This window comes from Heteronotia binoei, chromosome 3 (assembly GCF_032191835.1).
Source record: "Heteronotia binoei isolate CCM8104 ecotype False Entrance Well chromosome 3, APGP_CSIRO_Hbin_v1, whole genome shotgun sequence".
NCBI lineage: Eukaryota > Metazoa > Chordata > Lepidosauria > Squamata > Gekkonidae > Heteronotia > Heteronotia binoei.
Window position 1 is genome coordinate 172116473 of NC_083225.1, and position 19930 is coordinate 172136402.

Below are 19930 nucleotides of genomic sequence, written 5' to 3' on the forward strand. Positions count from 1 at the left end.
TCTACTCATGCATAACATAATGGGCCACTCATAAGTGACATCTAACAATCAAGGCTTGCTTTCTTGCAGGCTAAGGACTCTGGATAGATCCTGTTCCCAGCTGACTCTAAAGGGCAGCTTCTTGCACTGCTTAATACTCCAGGGTTGCTTAATACTCCGGAGCCAGTTTGGTGTAATGGTTAAGTGTGCGGACTCTTATCTGGGAGAACCAGGTTTGATTCCCCACTCCTCCACTTGCACCTGCTGGAATGGCCTTGGGTTAGCCATAGCCCTGGCAGAGGTTGTCCTTGAAAGGGCAGCTGCTGTAAGAGCTCTCTTAGCCCCACCCACCTCACAGGGTGTCTGTTGTGGGGGAGGAAGGTAAAGGAGATTGTGAGCCGCTCTGAGACTCTTCGGAGTGGAGGGCGGGATATAAATCCAATATCATCTTCTTCTCCATGGGGACAGGGAGGGAGCGCTGGTGCTTATGGTTGCTGTGATCCCTTCTGCCCATAGCCCCTTCCAGGGGTGGAATTCTAGCAGGAGCTTCTTTGCATATTAGGCCACACCTCCCTGATGTAGCCAATTCTCCAAGAGCTTACAAAAAAGAGCCTTGTAAGCTCTTGGAGGATTGGCTACATCAGGGGTGTGTGGCCTAATATGCAGAGGAGCTCCTGCTAGAATTCCACCCCTGGCCCCTTCTATAAAAGATTTCAGCCACTGCTGGAAGCCCCTGGCGTGCCTGGAAGGAGAGGGTCAGAGTACTCCTGCTCAAGTTCTCATGCCAACTTGCTCAACCCTAGTGCAAGAGAGAAAGGCAAGGTCACATTCTGGAGAGAAGAAAGAATGCCCCTCCTCTGGCACTCACTGCCATCTCATGCCTTACCTGCTCAGTCACAGAGGACGAGGAGAATGGTATGAGAAGAGCTCAATGTCCCCATATAGGGCCCTGGAAGCTCTGCTGGGCACATAATACCTCCTGCAGCTCAGAGAATAGATGATCCCACTGATGTCTCTATAGACCAACTCTTCTGCTGTGGCCATGCAGTGCTGCAAATCCCCTGGGCTTTTCTGAGTCAAAGCATCTTGCCTTAATGGCTTTGCAAGATAGGGGAGATGGCTGAAGATAAGGATGAGTGCTGTAAATCAAGAACTGCACCTTATAGGGAGCTCTCTCCAAACGCTGCTGTCTCCACAGGCAGGAAGAGAAGACTGAAGGAGAGATGGGGGAACTCCTCTCCTCTGGAACAATAAAGCTGGACTTCTTGCCACCAAAAGTGGAGAGAAGGTAGCTCCCCACACATAATGGGGAGTCCTTCCAAAGGAAAATTGAGAATGCACCGCAGATTAAAATCCACAAACCTTTGCAATGTTCAGGGGTTCTGTGACTGGTCCTCCTTGATATACAGATCAATGTGGAAAGGAGGATTAAACAACAACAACAATGTACCCCTGATTTAAGGGAATGAATAGCAACAATCAAATATAACTTACCGGCTCTACAAACTCAAACTTTTTTCTCTCTTGAACTTCTTGGATTTTAAAGACATATTCTAAAGATGCTTCATAAAAGTTTTGATGTTCTCTGTCGATCTGGGAGTCTGCCTAAAGAATAAAAATACCAAAATTACAATAAAGCACGTGCCATCACTAATATTATTTTGCAGCTGCGGCTACATCAGTTCAGGTTTCCACTATAGATATAGATAGATATGCAATTGCTTGTTATTGGTTTGGATACGCATCTTCCATGAATAGAACAAGTTAGTGGATATTACTGATTTCTCTTTCCTGAAGAAGAAGTAGGTATTGCAGGGATGGCCAATGGTAGCTCTCCAGATGTTTTTTTTGCCTACAGCTCCTATCAGCCCCAGCCAGCATGGCCAATGGCTGGGGCTAATGGGAGTTGTAGGTATCTGGAGAGCTACCGTTGGCCACCCCTGAGATATTGGATTTATACCCCGCCTTTCACTCTGAATCTCAGAGCAACTCACAAACTCTTTTATCTTCCTCCCCCACACAGGCACCCTGTGAGGTGGGTGGGGCTGAGAGAGCTCTCAGCAAAGCTGCCCTTTTGAGGACAACTCTGCGAGAGCTATGGCTGACCCAAGGCCATTCCAGGAGCCAAAAGTGAAAGATTGGAGAATCAAACCTGGTTCTCCCAAATAAGAGTCTGCACACTTAACCACTACACCAAACTAGCCCTCACCTTCACTCATATGAATTTACCTGTCTAATCTGGTCATCTCCAGAGGCTCTGTTTCGGGTGCCCTCGCCCTCTGAAACTATATGGGTAGCTGCCAAAATTTCAGAATTTCCATCCCAGAAAGTGCTGTTTGTCTCCCTCTATAGTTGTCTTCCACCACTGAGTGAAGGCATTTTTGTTTTGTTGGAACACTTCCTCTCTGGATATGCTGTTTGTATGCCTTTTTAAAAAACTGAACTGTTTAAATATTTTTCATACGCTTTATATTAAATGTTTTTCATGCTTTAATGTTTGGATGTTTGCTGTCTTGGAACCCCTATGTGAGTGGAAAGGTGGCAAATAAATGTTTTAAATAAATAAAATAAACAAATACTGGATGCAACCAGGAATGCACAGGAACGCAGTTCTGGATGGCTTGGTGTCAGGACGTGTGGCCTAATATGCAAATGAGTTCCTGCTGGGCTTTTTCTACCAAAAAAGCCCTGGATGCAACCATTTCCCCATCAGAAATGGGACTTACGGTATTTTAAATCACTGAACTTGTCCAACAGACTTCAATGTGCTCATGATCAACATATGAGGCTTCAGTCCTGATCTTAACAACAGGCATAAGCGTTTGAGGGCTGAGACTGAAGAAGAGTATAATAAATAGAAACTAGGAGGTGAAAACTGAGATGGGACAGGCAGGATGCGCTTCAGGGGCAAGCTGACCCAGTTTTGTAGGGTAAGTAAGAAATTCTTGATATCAAGAGATGCTGTCTAAAAGGAAATGTTTATTGTTAAGTACTAGACACTGATCCCCCGATTCTTCAAGACTGAGTAAAAGACATTTTAAAAGTCAGTAACAGAATAATCGAATCTGCCTACAGGAATCCTCCTTCTTCATCAGCAAAAGGTTAAAACAAAACAAGCAGGATTTTAGACCTGGAGAATGGGGATATGAAACAGTCAAAATAAATAAGTTGCAGTCAGGGTTCCCTCTAAGCTGAGTTAGTGTGAGCTAGCTCAATTTTTTAGCCTCTGGCTCGCCCATTTGTGGTCCCAGAGCAAACTAATTTTTGCAGTAGCTCGCAACTTTAATGCCAGTAGCTCACAAAGCAGAATTTTTGCTCACAAACTCCACAGCTTAGAGGGAGTATTGCAGCCATCGTTTATTTATATGCTGCTTCTTCAGGTACTCGCTTCAAGTGGCACACAACTAACACAAAAAAGTAATATTGGTAAGAGTCCTCAAGCCACAAGCAGACCATAATACAACCTTAAAAAGGGTAACAAGCCATTAGTTAAATGTCTGGTAAACAGATTTTTTTTTTTTTGGTCTGGTTCCTGAAGGAAAGTGAGGTAGGTACCAGGAGAGCCTCATGGGCGAGGGCATTCCAAAGGTGAGGTGACACCACTGGAAAAGCCCTGTCTCTGGATGCTACTCATCTCACCTTTGTTGGCAGGGTAGCCATACTAATGAGGGGTTTCATCTTTTACAACTTTTTATGGTCTGCTGAGGACTACTTCTATCATACACATTGTTATACCTTAGCTTGTTTTCAATATCTTTCTCCCCATTAAGTTTCATACTGTTGTTTTAAAGATTTCATTATATCATTTTACTTTGCAAGTCCCTTCAAACGAGTCTCTGGAGAGGTCACATATAAATTTCCAAAATTAAGAAAGTAGCTTGTTAACTAGATAAACTGAAGAACTGGGGGCAGATAACTTCCCAGATGAAAAAAAAGATTCTAATCTTAGGGCATTATTTAATACGTGAACTCATGGGATGTTTCTACAAAATACTTTTTTTTTTCTTAAGCAATTACACATCACAACACAGGAATGGCAGGAACTGAGAGAAAGCAAGGAGGTTAACAGTAACACCCATCTGACATCATTAAAGCAAAAAAGAGAGAAGAACTGCCTTTAACCAAGAGAGGTGGCTAATTTGATTGAATGTGATCCTCTCTCTTGAAGGTCATAGAAAGTTACTTTTCTCGGCAGTAAAGAGAAATAGATGAGATGAAGACGGTTATGGCTTCCTGTATTTCTCTTTTAAAGCAGCGTATAAAAGAACACGTTAAGATACAGCTGAATTAGTTAACTCTAATCATACCAAGAAGGAAAGAACTGCTCCATTTAAGATCCTTCAGAATGAATTCTGCAGTCCTGACCAGGTGACGGCAAAGAGAAAACCTGGTCGTAAAAAAACCTTACTAAGAGGAAATCTGGCCATAATTCATGAAGACTGAAAAAAGTCTTTGACCAATATTTATGGATATGTCATTTGTACTTCAGCACTGGGAATAAATACTTGAGAACCCTCTGACAGCAACTCTGAAATGCCAAGGAAATCAGAGAAATCTTGATTCATTACCATCTTTATATGCTCTGGGAAATTCTGTTCTATGAGCCTAGAAAGTAAGAATAAATCTCAATGATTCTTAAGTCTAAAGCAGATAAATGGCAGCAGAGTCAGGACTGGGAGAGCATACGCACAGTGTGTGTTTGGAGTGAGTGTTTAATGGTTTTCAAGGGAGGGGTGGTGAGTGGGTGGCATCTTTTAACCTCTTCCTTGCCTGTTACTTTCCACATGCAGCACTTCCTACTGTAATGCGACTAGTAGAATGGAGAAAACAGAGAATAAACAGGTCTCAGCAAATCACAGATGCTTTTCTGCTGCTACTTCTGTTCATACCACCCGGGTAATATTTTGCTGCTGTTTGTTGGTGACCCATGTTGTCATGCACCGATATTCCTCCATAACCAAGTCCTTTGTTTTAAATCAAAAGTAGGTTTATTGTTAGAAATTCAGGAGCTATGCCAATCCTTGGGAGTTATGGAGTACAAACCAATACACAGTTACTATATAAGATGTCAGCAAGGTTACATTACAGATGCATACTTGAGTCACGGGTTCAAAGATTACTAAGCAACTATCTATTTTATTACTAAGAAATCTTAAGCTTTTGGAAACATCAATTCTTCTCACACTTCTCTGAGAAGAGATAACGCTGGCCTGTGTGAAACCGGGGGAGAGGCAACTTGAAAGTAATAACAGCCATTCTACTATAAACATCCCAGGCCAGATGTTTTCCTACGTGCCCTCCAGGTCGTAAACAATGGAGGGGACAGATAGGGCTGATGACTTGCCCTTCACATAGTGCATGATGGTACAGAAATGAGTGTGCTTGACACATGTTCTCAGACCCCAATCTAACACAGAATGTCTAGTCAAGTCCTGGAATCCTCCTCTCAACCAGTGTTCCCTCCAAGTAGAGTTTTTAGCCTCCAACTCACACATTTTACTCTTAGCTCTGGAAAAAATTTATGCAGTAGTTCACAAATTTAATGCCTGTAGCTCACAAAGTAGAATTTTTGCTCACAAGACTCCACAGCTAGAGCGAGTATTGCTCTCAACTATTAGAAGTGGTGATGATTTGTGTGTGTGTGTGTTCCCCATAGATAATTTGTATTTTTAGGTTCATTAGATGGACAGCCTTACACACAGCAGTGCAAGCAATGTATATCTTGCTACTTTCTTATCTATTTAAAGAAAGGCTGTTCAAACATGGCAGCAAAAAAAAATAAAATAAAGCAGACAAAGTAATGCATGCATTGTGATGTAGCAATAGAGTGCTGAACTGCAATCTGGGAGAAACAGGTTCAAATCCCCACTTAGCCATGAAAGAAGGGGCATGTACTAAGAAAAAAAAATGTTGGATCAATCTGGGCGGGGGGTTTATAATTATTACCAGGGCTTTTTGTAGCAGGAACTCCTTTGCATATTAGGCCACACCCCCTGATGTAGCCAATCTTCCTGGAGGCCCTATAATGAGAGCCCTGTAAGCTCTTGGAGGATTGGCTACATCAGGGGTGTCTGACCTAATATGCAAAGGCGTTCCTGCTACAAAAAAGCCCTAATTATTACCTATTTTTGGATAGGGAATTACTAGTTTGGGATCAAATCTATGGCTCTGGAGTTCTTTAGCATCAAATGGATAATGGCACCAAATCTGCACAAAACACAGTCCTCCCTGCAATCCAAAGACTCCTTGATTTTCAAGCAGACTGAACTACAGGGTTTGATTTTACAGACCCCCAAATACATGCCCTTTTATGCAGCTGCACTTCTCTGTACTAATCCCTAAAACAGTGGTCAAGCAGCAACAGCCTAGCGGGAGAGCTCCAGATGGCCATGTCATTAAAAAACAAAAATCCTGTCTGCTTTTTCCTACTCTTACAGTGACAGATAATAATAATAAAAAAAACCCTTAACTTTCCACTGAAAACTGTATTTGCCAACCTTCCTTGTTGTGGCCTGTTTATTTCTTTTCACAAACTAAAAAAGACTTCCTTTGCAGACCCCCAAATCCCTTTCTGTCTATCATTATGGGAATGTACTAGAATGAATGACAGGAATGCCCACTGAGAATACTGGAGAGGCCTGAAGGTCCATTGAATATAATGGAAGCTAGGAATGACAATTGACTTGTATAAGCTCCACTGAAATACCTTAGAGAACACAAAAGTTGCAATAGAAATGTGGAATGGATCACGAAAAACCTGCACAGAGCCTGGAATTATAGTATCCAGAGTGGAATGACAGCCCCAGGGCCCCAGGTAAAAGGCTCTGGGACTGGAATAACAATACCCAGAGAAGAATGTCTAGGGCAGGGCAGAAACCAGAGTAAGTCTACAAAGCTGACTGGTTGGAAAGGCTCTGTGCTCTTCCCTTGCAAGGAACTGACTGGAAGAGAAATGCCACTGCTTGAATAATAGAATCACAGAGCTGTAAGGGACCTCCAGGGTCATCTAGTCCAACCCCCTGCACAATGCAGGAAACTCACAAATATCACCCCCAACACCCCCAGTGACACCTGCTCCACACCCAGAAGATGCCCCCCCCATAAAAAAAACAACAACCCTGAGCAACTGGACTGGAGAAAAATTACAGCCTGACCCCAAAGAAAGACCACAAGAACTAATCACTGATGCAACCCTTCCTGCCCTCCTTCTCTTAATCCTTCCTTCCCTCTTCATAGAATCAGCATTGCTGTCAGATGGTCATCTAGCCTCTGTTTAAAAACCTCCAAAGAAGGAGAGCCCACCACCACCCGAGGAAGCCTGTTCCACTGGGGAACCGCTCTGTCAGGAAGTTCTTCCTAATGTTTAGTCAAAAACTATTCTGATTTAATTTCAACCCACTGGTTCTTGTCTGACCTTCTGGGGCCACAGAAAACAACTCAGCACCATCCTCTATATCAGGGGTATCAAACATGCAGTTCGGGGGCTGAATCAGGCCACTGGAGAACTCCTATCTGTCCCCCGAGTAATTGGCTGTCATCTGCTTCCTTCTCCCTCTCTCTTACTTCCTTCTGCATAACAGCTTGCTTTGCAAGGCTTGCTCAATTGTACAGGAACTACAGAGCAAAAAGACAGGTTGCTTACCTGTAACTGTAGATCTTCGAGTGGTCATCTGAGCATTCACACTCATGGGATATAGCGCCTGTGCCAATCCCCCGAATCGGTACCTAAAAAGCCTGGGATTTTTTCGCGCTCAGCACCAGTGAGCATGCGCGGGCTTCCCAGCACGCATGCTCACCAGAGCCAGCACGCGGATCCCGCCAATTCCTTCTTGTCCGCTGGAAGCCCCTAATATAGGGAGACAGTCAGCAGTGGGGAAGGAGGGCAGGTAGTGTGAATCCACAGATGACAACTCGAAGATCTACAGTTACAGGTAAGCAACCTGTCTATCTTCTTAGTGGTCTTTGTGCTGCACGCTCATGGGAGATTAGCAAGCAAGACAAACCTGGAGGCGGGAAGTCAGTCAACTAGAAGAGACAGCTTGCAGCACCGCAGCTCCCAGACGAGTCCTCTGCTGAGCATGCACATCCAAAGCGTAGTGCTTCATGAAAGCATGCGGAGAGGACCAGGTGGCAGCCTTGCACACATCTGTCAGGGAAACGCCTTTCAGGAACGCCACTGACATCGCCATTGCTCTTGTAGAGTGTCCACGAATGGGCCCAGGTAACGGCTTTTTTGCCAACAAGTAGCATAGTTTAATAGTCTCAGTGAGCCACTTTGAAAGCCGCTGAGACAAAATTCTGGAACCCAACTTAGGAGCAGCATAAGAAACAAAAAGATGCTGGTCCTTACGGAAACTCTTGGAGCGACTCAAATAAAACAATAAGGCACGCTTGACGTCTAAAGCATGCCACCTACGTTCCTCATCTGAGGAAGGTGTAGGGTAAAACGTGGGCAACCAAACTTCCAACTTAAGGTGAAACTGGGAAACCACCTTGGGAAGAAAAGAAACATCAGGAGCCAATGACACTCCAGACTACTGAAAAACTAGATATGGGTAGTCACAACACATAGCCATGAGCCCCCCTGCACGGCGTGCCGATGTGATTGCTACCAAAAATGCAGTCTTCCAAGACAGAAGCTGTAGAGAACATGTGGCCATTGGATTGAAGGGATGCCGAGTCAACCTGTCCAAGACTAAAGCCAAGTCCCACAGCTGTGGGGGTGACCTCGATGAAGGATGCAACCTGAGCAGACCCTTTAAAAACCTCTTAGAATGAGGGTGTGCAGAAACTGAATGCCCCTCAACTGATTCATGGAACGCTGATATTGCTGCTAAATAAACTTTAACTGATGAAAAAGCAAGACCAGAATCCACCAGAGATAACAAAAATTCAAAAATCACCGATAGCCCCACCTGTTGGGGTGAGACTGTAGGGTCAGCTAAAAACTGCAGAAACTTCCGCCACTTCCTGTCATAGGAAGCATGGGTAGACAAGTTCCTGCTATTTAAGAAGACGTGTCGGACTCTGCTGGAGAACTCACAGGGTCGATGAGCCATGCTGTCAGCTTCAGGTGAGGCACGTTGTGATGGAATACATGTCCGTCCTAAGCCGACAGAAGGTCCAGTTCTGCTGGAAACTGAAAAAAAACACCTCGCTAGCTGAAGCAAGATTGGGAACCAGTTTTGCCGAGGCCACCACGGTGTCACTAGGATGCAGCATGGTCTCTCTCTTACAATTTTGTTGACAACTCTTGTCAGCAGTGGCAGAGGTGGAAACAGGTATAGGAACTGACCATTCCACGGGAACAACAGACCGTCTCCCAATGAGTCTGGATCCGTGCCCCCCCTGGAACAGAACAGAGGACACTTCCAGTTCCTGGCTGTGGCAAACACATCCACCTGAGGATACCCCCTGAGCTGAAACACAGGTTGAAGGAAGTGCCACTGCATCTCCCACTCGTGTGGAGATGCTGCTCCCCTGTCCAATGAGTCCGCCTGCAGACTGAGTACCCCTGGGAGATGCGCAGCCTTTACATAAATGTCGTGCTCCAGGCACTCCGATCACAGTTCTAGTGCTAGCGCACAGAGACATCAAGAGACTGTCCCGTCCTGCCTGTTGATATAACACAGAGCAGTAGTATTGTCTGGTAACAGGGCAACTACCTTCCCCGCCACCATGGGCGGAAGGACCGAAGGGCAAAATGAATTGCCAGCAGTTCCAGATAGTTTATATGGCACTGATTCAATTGAGGCGGCCAAGGGCCCCCCACACACAGAGAGTCCATGTGAGCACCCCAGCCCCACAGAGACGCATCTGTGGTGATGGTCACAGTTGTTGCAGGTAAGTGGAAGGGAGCTCTCTGACAAATATTGTCTCTGGATTTCCACCATTGCAGGGTCTGGAGGGTCAAGGGTGGAATCAGAAACCTCTTCTGAGGTGAGTCCCTTAAAGGCCGAGACTGTCTGAGAAACCACAGTTGAAGATCTCTCATCCTCAACTTCGCAAACAGCAGCACACTTGTAGTCGCCGCCATCAGCCCTAGCATCCGCTGCAGCTGTTGTGCCGTGCCCCATTTCCGACTCTGTAAAAGATTGACAAGATTGATGATGTCCATCGCTCTCTGCTGAGGCAGAAAGGCATGGTGAAGGTTTGTGTCCAGCAGAGCCCCTATGAACTGAACTGTCCGTGATGGAGTAAGATGAGATTTTTCCATGTTGACCTGCAGACCTAAGGTGTGAAGAAGACGAAGAGTGGTGGTAATATGGCTGGACAGACTTTCTTTCGACTCTGCCACAAGGAGCCAATTGTCGATGTATGAAAAGACGACTATCCCTTGAAGTCGGAGATGTGCAGCCACAACACTCATTGTGTTGGTGAACACCCGAGGTGCAGTGGACAGACCGAATGGAAGGGCTTTGAACTGGAAGTGGTGGGAACCTACTGCAAACCGAAGGAAATGCCTGTACGCAGGATGGATGCTGATGGGGAAGTAGGCATCCTTGAGATCCAATGTTGCCATCCAGTCCCCTTGGCTGATGAGGGGAAGGATTGTATACAGAGTGGACATTCTGAATTTTTGGTACACGATAAACTTGTTCAGATTCTGAAGGTTCATAATTGGCCTCAATCCCCCATCCCATTTGGGAACCAGGAAATAACGAAAGTAGAAGCCTCCCATTCTGGCCTCTACTGGAACCGGTTCTATGGCTTGTTTCTGTAAGAGGTTGCTCACCTCCGCCAGCAGAGGTGGGGAAGGGGGTGTGATGACAATCACCGACTGAGTTGAAACCTGAACTTAGTCTATCCTGTAGCCTTCTGCTATGATGGAAAGAGCCCACCTGTCTGTGGAGATGGACTCCCAAGTTGGAAGGTATGGACGAAGGCAGATGGTAGATGAAGTAGGGGCGGCAGTGTGTGCTACTGGAAAGTCAAAGGCCCTGCTTTTGTGGGCGAGCACCCTTAGATTTGCCAGTGGTTTGTGCTGAAGCAAACCTATTGCGGTTATTTCCCCTGTAAGGAAATATTTTCCCCTGTTTTCTGGTTGGGAAGATCGAGGTCTCCACTGCTGATCAGGTGAGAATTTTTGGTAGGATCACTTAGGCCAGGGTTTGTGCCATTGCTTTGGTCTAGCCGTCTTAGATGAGGCCGGGACACCCAGGTTCCTTGAGGTCTTTATGCTCTTGTCCATCTCCTGGAGGACACTGTCTGTAGTTGAGCTGACGAGACCTTCACCCTCAAACGATAGATCTTCTACGAAGGCCCTGGTGTCAGGCTGGAGAGCTGTAGACCTCAGCCAAGAGTGACGGCGTAGGGAGACAGCAGTCGTGATGGTTTTGGCTGAAACATCAACCATGTGCTTTGCTGCAATCAGTTGTTGCTTGGCTACAGCAAAGCCCTCCTTCTGTAACTTCCGGAACGCAGATCTCTTTTCCTTGCTCAGGGAGGACAAAAGGGGGGTGAGCTGCTCCCAAACTGAGTATTGATATCTAGCCATGCAAGCAGCATAATTAGATACCTTTACTCCTAGCGCTCCAGCTGAATAAAACTTGAGACCGGCACTGTCCAGTTTCTTGCCCTCCTTGTCAGGTGGCGAAGAATGGGTCTTGAACAATTATGGGCTGGGTCATATATTTACCTCAGCAAGCATTATATGGAGCGTGCACCCAATAATATGAACAAGGGACACAGGAACTCCATATGAACATCCAATTTGTATCTTTTCCTCTCCCGCCCACTGAAAAGGGGTGTATTGTTTATATGGGGCAAATGTGTGATCAGATATCTGGTGTGGTGTGCTCACATCACATCATCCACTACATAAAAGTTTTGTTGGCCTAGCAAGTCTTTGACCTAGGTCTACATCTCTCCATCCATTATCTCACACAGTAATTTTTAGACAGGATTTCATCTCTTTTATATTTGTCAGTTCAGCTCTTACAATCTTACTTTGAAATCCCTTGCTTTTATCTGTCAATACTGCTTTGAACTGGTTCATTTCAATGTGGTTCTGTTTCCTTTTTTACCATTTCAATCAGCTTTTGGTGGCTTCATTGGGATGGATCGTACCCCCCATTCTGCTACTCCACTGAGCAACGTTTATTTTAACACACTGAAATATTTATATTCCACCAATCCTTTCAGTTCAAGTTTGAGTAAGAGCCACTTAAGTTGGAGGCAGGCTGCTTAGAAGATGGTTGGATCTTAGATTGCTTATAGATCAATGTCATTAACCATCTTGGGCATGGAAATTACAAAATATAAAATATTTTCAACGCAAATGGGTCCATGTACCATCTGGAGGTATTTATTCTGTGAACACTTTTTTTTCATGTGGCACAACTGTTTCTGTTACATGTTAGTCTGGACTGCAGCTCATCTGAACAGAGGGCGAGAAGTAAAAACAGACCATTTCATCTCATAGTTGAGTGTAACCCTAGATGACATTTCTGGGTTTTCCAGCCTTCATATTACATTTGAAATCCAGGCTTATTCTTGTCATAAACAACTTCGCCACTTGTTGAATTGGCTGGATATGCAGAACATTTCAACACTCTATAGTAATCATTTACATGGTGCGTAAACATCCTAATTTTTTTACATTATTATAGTTCTTCTCAAGAGCCAGCACCTATTAAGAAAAAGATCAGCTAGACACGAAGCAGTTTGTTAAGAAACTAACCCAAGAACATTACTCTTCTTTTCCATTAGATTATTCTTCAGCTCAAGCCAAATCCTTTTATTTTACCATTTTTTTAAAAAATCACTGTATTTGTCATCCTTGTGTTTTGTTGCAACACAACTTTTGTTTGGATTGTACAATTTCATAAATAATCCTTAGAACATCCCTGCAGAGAAACATGCTTTACTGAAACTCAACAATGAAACTGAAGGGAGAAAAAAATGAACTGGCACTTAACTCTACTTAGCCAAATCACAGTTTGTAGCATTCCAACTTGTGTGTGTGTGTTTTAATGGAAAGCACGTTCATTTTCCCTACCATTAACGGACACAGAATTCATGCTATGGGAGGAACTGTGCATGTGAAAATACAATATGAACAGGTAACAAAACCTATTTGCAGTTAATTTCACCTGACAGGCATCTGTTTAGTGCAAAATTCCCAAGACTCAATTCTAAGTTCATAAAACTGCCTTTTAGAAGCCAGCTGTGATTTCCTGCTGACATTGAAGGAGAGAGTAATGCACAGAATTCAAAGGAAACTGGGTTCTTTTGTAAATAAATATTTGGCCCTTCCACAGTTTTCTGAGCTCCATAAACCACATTCCTTCATCTCCTTGCAGTCTTAGAGATACAGTACATTAAATAACCATCCTTTCCTACCCATCAAGGCAGAGTATTAGGCAAAGCAATCTCTGTATTTATTATTGGTACAGCTGGGATAGATGACCAGGAAGAACAGATTAGGGTTGCCAAATATGACTCAAGAAATATCTCCACAGGATATAATGGAGTGCCCAGAGGCAATCCCCCCACCTTTCTGATAATCCTGAAGCAAGGGCAGAGCCTACAAACCAGGGAATCCATTCCCCCTAACTGGGGATTGGCAACCCTAAAACAGATCAAGGATGGACTGGAGCTGGGTGAGGCAAAGTGGAGGCATGGCAATCAGAGGGAAGCCAATCTGTAGCTTGCAAGAGCAGAATTTACTAGTTACCAAACCTGCTGACAAACTCCAAACCTCTTATACAGGCCTGAAAGTACTACCTACCAGGCCTTGCTTTGGCATATTGGCTGGCTGAGGCGGCAGAGCTTTGTGTATTTCTGGCTGAGGTGGCAGAGCTTTGTGTGTTTGGCTGAATTTCCACTTGATCATCAGATCAAAGGCCACTGTGAGCTTAATGCCAGTGGGAACAATAATCCCTCATGGGCTCAGATGGGGAATCTAGATTTAGCCTGGGATGGAGGATGTCGAATGAGAAGCCATTCTATAGGAACAGAGGTCAGCAATGTGATATTTCATTCAAAGATGAAAGAAGCTGTGAGATGTCTTAAGAATCCATCTTTGGAAAGGAAAGATGTGGGAAATTACTGCCCTGTATCCAGTCTCCTCTGAAGCTAGGACTGCTTGAACACACCTGAAGCTGGCTTATACCATTGAGTCATACCATTGGTCCATTAGTAGGTGGAGCAAACAGAAAAAGTCGGAGAGGTCTTAATTATCAACATAAATCAGCAGTGGAGTTTGACATAGGTGAGCAACTGAAAATGGTAGTTTTTGTGTGGACAATCATGTACCACCTATCTCTGGCTTCCTGTTATGAGGAAGTAGGGGGGTGGGTTCAGGGATTTATCTTTGAATCTTCATTTATACAAGCTTGGTGAACACACTCCTGCTTGTGATTGGTGTCAAGAGCTGATCTACTGAACTGAGTGTTGGTTATTTGTCAAGGGATATCTTTTTTATAATGACTAGTTCATCATCAGACTAAAAACACTTAGCAAAATATTTTCATTCCAATGTGTGTGTTGTTTTCAGTTTCAACAAAAAAACCCCAATATATTCACACTGGAAAGAAAGTTCATTTCAGGAAGGGAGGGATAAACTTGGAAATCATAAAAATGTCACAGATGTGTTTCCAGTGGCTTCAGATTCTAGACTGAAAAAATGCAAAAAACAAAGCAAACTATATATTCCCCGCCTGGCCCTATTTTATTACAGAATTCAAAACATGGCAAAATTTAAGATCAACTTGAACCAAATTTATCAATTCCAAGAACTGCATGAAAGCCTTGGAAATAAAAAGTATACTTTTAGAATGGAAACATATACTCTGAAAATTAGACTGTGGTTTAACATATGAAAATACACAATCACAATTCTTGGGTTTACTTTACCTCAGAATATTTATCTCATAGAAAACAACCAGAACAGAAGTATCTGAATTCGTTCTCACTAAATAAAGAACTTTTTTCCCTTGAACACATTTTTCTTTGTGAAAGCAAAAATAAAATAAAGAGTATTAAAAGCTCACATCTTGAAGGTGTGACTCTTTCTTCTTTGCTGACAAGTTTAAGTGCTTCTCAAGAGTAGAATAGTATTTTTCACTTTCTTTGTCAAACTTCTTCTTTCCTTCCTGAAAAACAAAACATTCCATATTAAAGAAGAAGAAGCAGCCATTGCTGTGCAACACAAAATCTGGGAGTGTGGTAGAAAGGTTTCCTTATGGATGGAGGAAGAAAGAAGAAGAATTTCCTCATACAAGCACACCTATCGTTTGAAAGCTGCATTGGGGAGTGGGGGAAATCCTTTCTGGCCACCAGCAGGGAAGGGGTAAAAATATGGTTGTCAGATCCAAGCTGGCAAACTCCTGGAGATTTGAGAACGGAACCTAGGGAGGGCAGGGACCTCAGTGGAATCACACAACATAGACAAAATCTCCTCAAAGACAACACTTTTCAACAGTGACACATCTAACTGCAAGGCACCAATTCAGGGCGTAAGCCTGTGAACTGTATGCTGCTTTTGAGCCAATTTGCTTTCGATTGTTTTCTTTATTCTGTGTTATTTCAAGCTGCTCAAGGTCCTCTCCTTATTTTATTCTCATAACTTGTGAGGTAAATTAGGTTAGGCTGAGAGACGGGGTTTGGCCTAAGGTCACTCAGTGAACTTCAGTGCAGTGGAAGAATCTGAACTCAAACCTCCACAGTCCTGGTTTGTCACTCTAATACATAACACAGACCATCAGTCCAATATGTTCTCCTATACGTAACTAATAAAAATCACACACATGATAGCAAACTGTTCTGACCAAACTATAATCCTGAGGTAATTTCAGCTTCTCTTATATATTGAAAGTTTATTTTGCTTATGTTCTCACCTAGGGATGCCAGCCTCCAGGTGCAACCTGGGGATTCCCCAGAACTACAGCTCATCTTCAGATCACACAGATCGGTTTCCCTGGAGAAAAAATGATGCTTTGGAGGGTGGACTCTATGGCATTGTACCCCACTAAGGTCCCTATCCTCCCTAGGTTCCCTTCCCAAATCTCCAGTTTTCCAACCTGGATCTGACAACCATATCTCCCCCCCCCCCCCCATTCCCTGCTGGTGGCTACAAAGGACCTAGCAACCCTGCAACATGACTACAATCTTCATGTGAGGTGTAAATGGAAGGAAAACAATGAAGGCCTTACCCAAATATCCTTACCCCTACTCCTCCTGAACAGGAAAAGAGGAGTAGGTTTTTATACCCTGCTTTTCCTACCTTAAGGAGTCTCAAAGCAGCTTACAATGGCCTTTCCTTCCTCTCCCCCAACAGACATCTTGTGGGGCAGATGGGGATGAGAGAGTTCTGAGAGAACTATGACTGGCGAAAGGAAGGAAGGAAGGAAGGAAGGAAGGAAGGAAGGAAGAAAGAAAGAAAGAAAGAAAGAAAGAAAGAAAGAAAGAAAGAAAGAAAGAAAGAAAGAAAGAAAGAAAGAAAGAAAGAAAGAAAGAAAGAAAGAAAGAAAGAAAGAAGGCTTCATGTGAAGGAGTGGGGAATCAAACCCAGTTCTACAGGTTAGAGTCCACTGCTCTTAACCATTATATAAAGCAAAGAATGCTTTTCAATATCACTTGATGGTCCTAAACAGCTGCCAAGTGACACTTCAGGTTTCCTGAAAGTCAGTGCAATATAATGGTTAGCTAGTCAGCTAAGGCGTGTGAGGGACCCAACTTCAAATTTCTGCTCTGCTATAAAGCTCACCTGATAACCTTGGACTGGTCATAGTATCACAGTCTAACCTACCTCACAGATTTGTGGTGTAAATAAAATGGAGGAAGGGAACCAGATATTCCTCCTAAGTTCCCTGTTACTTTTCTGCAAAGTAATATTTATCAGCTTCCTCTCTACTTTCTGCATTTCTCATTTGATCCAAGAGCTTTACCATTAACATAAATCCCCATATTGTAATGTCCATAATACTGGTCTAATGTTCCAAAAATTACCCAGAAGTTTCAGTGCAAACAAAACATGTGCCTTCTATACACCCCAAATGCTCAGAAATAACAGGCCAGGACTCTGATGCTCAGTGTTTTTGTAAAACAAGAGACCACAGTTTCCATCCACGCTGTGATTTTGGTTTTTTACAAAGCAAAAATATTGAGATTGCAACTGTTTTTTCTGCATGCAACAAAACAGCAGGTCGCCATCAGAAATGATACGGTGGTTAGCAGACAGTCTCCCAGCTCCTACCACTAAATAACATTGAAGGAGGGAAGGCGATGCAGTTCTGCGTGTCAGGAAAGGGTAATGGAAGTACCAAGGTCACAGGTGTAGCACCATGCAAGCGCACAGGTATTGAGTGTTGGCAGAACGCAGAATGGGTTTGTGTGGTGACATCACTCGGTAGAGCTAGCCACTCAGTAGCTCCATGCTCGCATTGTGTGGCAGCTGTGGCCCACTCACCCCTTTCACCATTGCCTCCTAATGCCCTCCAGTAAGGGCACTGCCAATACTCATACATTCAGCAATGCTCAGTGGTGGGAAATGGACACTTGCTCCCCAGGACCCATGGTGTAAGCTGCTTCTGGTAAGCATGTGTACCATAAATATATACAGAGAACACAGATAGGTAATGGTGACCTATGCAATTTTGTTGATGCTCTCTACAAAAGAGGGAAAGCATTTAAGCAGATGCCAGTGAAGCTTTGAGCAGAAAGAGGGAAAGCATTTAAGCAGATGCCAGTGAAGCTTTGAGCAGAATTAACAATGACTATTTTCCCCTAAACTGCTGAAGTAAGCTCTCAAAGCCGCTGACTCAGTTGGCATCATAGCCATTATCCAGACATGTGGGTTTGGCCCAGATGATGGCTGGCTGCTGACCTGCCCATTTTTGGCATCAAGACCTGTCTACATAGCTGGAACAGCTTTCTGGAAAAAGCACAGAAGAAGCCTCGGCAAGTATCGCTGGTGCCTTACAGGGACTGGTTATAGGGGGCCGTTACTTGCCAGAAGCAGGCAATACCAAAAGGGAAGAAACTCTCTGTGTGACATGGCGGCAGGCACCGGTTGAGCCGTTGTCTATGCTTTGCTCACACACTCTGTGACTAGGAACAAAGTCCTTCTTCCCAAAAGGACAACCAAGGCCAGAATGGTGTAGTAGTTAGTATGTCAGATCTGGGAAAGAGGGCCTGGGAGACCTCAATTTGAGTCCTCACGCTGCCATGGTAGCTCATTGGATGGCCTTCGGGCAGTCACTGGCTCTCTCAGCCTAACCCCACCTCACGAAGCTACTGCTGTGGGGATAAAATGGAGGAGAGGAAACAATATTGTAAACTGCTTTTGGTTCTGATAGGAAAGAGAAGCCGGGTACAATTTGATTATCTAAAGAAATAAATAGCTGGTTTTGGTGATTTCAGGTTTTTAAAATCTTGCTCCATTTTTGGATGGCCTCCTTCAGGTTCTCTCCTACGTTTTTCCTCAGATGAAGTCAAGAATCCCATATTCCTACCTGATGTGTATATTGAAGCATGTGAAAGAATACAGAATATGAAACAAGTTTTACAAATGCATCGGCTTAAGCTAGGTAAAGAAAGAAATGCTCAACAGTCACCTGATGCGTAGGGATTATGTTGAAAAAAGAAGAAAAAGATCTCAACTGTGATCTCTTGGGGGAATAATGTTAGAACAGGAGCTTAACATGAACAGACATCTGCAACACCTTGGTGATTAAAGTGCTTATGCTTCTATGATAATTTTAAAAGCTGCTATCCTGTGGTTAAGCCATTTCCTTCAGGTAGGTTTTATCTGCAGGCCTAAATCATATCCTGTGTGATTTTCTTCCCCCCTGAAACAAGCTATGAGTTCTAGAGAAAAATCCAGTGAAACTATTATGAAGCACCTATCAATAATATTTGTGAGGGCCCATCAAGTACAGAATGAGTACAAAACCAAAGAGAACAGAATATAACAAGTACCCAAAAAGCTTGGGATGTACTGAATTTGGTGTCTGAGCGTGAATTTCACAGAATTCTTCTTAGGAGCGTAAGAAGCACAAAAGGTACTAATGTGCTTCTACTGGACATTTCCGTGTAAAATCATGTCCTGAACAGATTAATCAGTGACAGTGATCTCAGGCACAAAGAATGGCACAAGAATCCATTGGGCCAGCGCTAAGATCTGCTTTGCATATGCAGCAGAAACAAGGTGCTAGAGAGAGGCAGTGCCACTTAAAAACAGCAGGAGAAAGATCTTTTTTGACCCTCTTCCTGTGAAGAGCTCCCTGAAATGAGAAAGTAACACACCTGAAGCTGCCTTAAACTGCCTGAATCAGACTCTTGGTCCATAAAGGTTAGTATTGTTTACTCAGACTGGCAGCAGGGTCCCAGGCAAAGAGGCCTTTCGTATCACCTACTGCCTGGGGTTTTTTGACTGAATATACTGGGTACTGAACCAACCTGTGACCTTGTGTATACAATTTCTACATTCTGTTGCATAAGTGGGAGGACCATGCTTTAGGCTTGCTACACTGCTATAGCGGGCTCATAAAGAGATAAATAATCAACCCAATGTGATACAAAACTATATATATTGCACAGATTTTATCAACCTCACACTGTGCAGGTGGGTGCTTAGGAATGGGGCAGCAACGTGATAAGAACATTTCTAGCGGTAACAACGTTTCTACCATTTGCCTTCACAACACTTCTGCTGAAACAGGAGGTGTACAACTCCTTTTTTTTTTTTTTTTTACATCTGGGCAGTGCTGGATTAAACCCTGCGGAGGCCTATAGGCAATTGAAATCTTGGGGGCTCCCCTGCAAATAATCTCAGAGTCTCAGTGCCTACCCCACCACCCACGGCCCCTGCTGCGGCCTGCAGGCACCTTCTTAAAAGCCCTTTTTACTAAGCTGTGGGGAAGAGGCGAAGAGAGGCAAATTTGATGACAACGCTAGCAGCTGCACTAGTCAAGTTGGGCAAAGAGCAGCTCAGTTACTGTCTGGG

The 19930-nt window shown here is 43.9% G+C and overlaps 1 protein-coding gene across 2 annotated transcripts in view; it reads right to left on the reverse strand.

Moving 5' to 3' along the window:
• ARHGAP42 (Rho GTPase activating protein 42) overlaps positions 1–19930 on the reverse strand; it is a 248868-nt gene that overhangs the window by 69206 nt on the left and 159732 nt on the right. For both annotated transcript variants that reach the window (XM_060234906.1, XM_060234907.1), the window contains exons 5-6: positions 14976–15077; positions 1474–1584 (exon numbers count right to left, since the gene is read on the reverse strand). In XM_060234906.1, coding sequence (XP_060090889.1) covers positions 1474–1584; positions 14976–15077 — 213 coding nt within the window. The remainder of the gene's footprint in view (positions 1–1473; positions 1585–14975; positions 15078–19930) is intronic.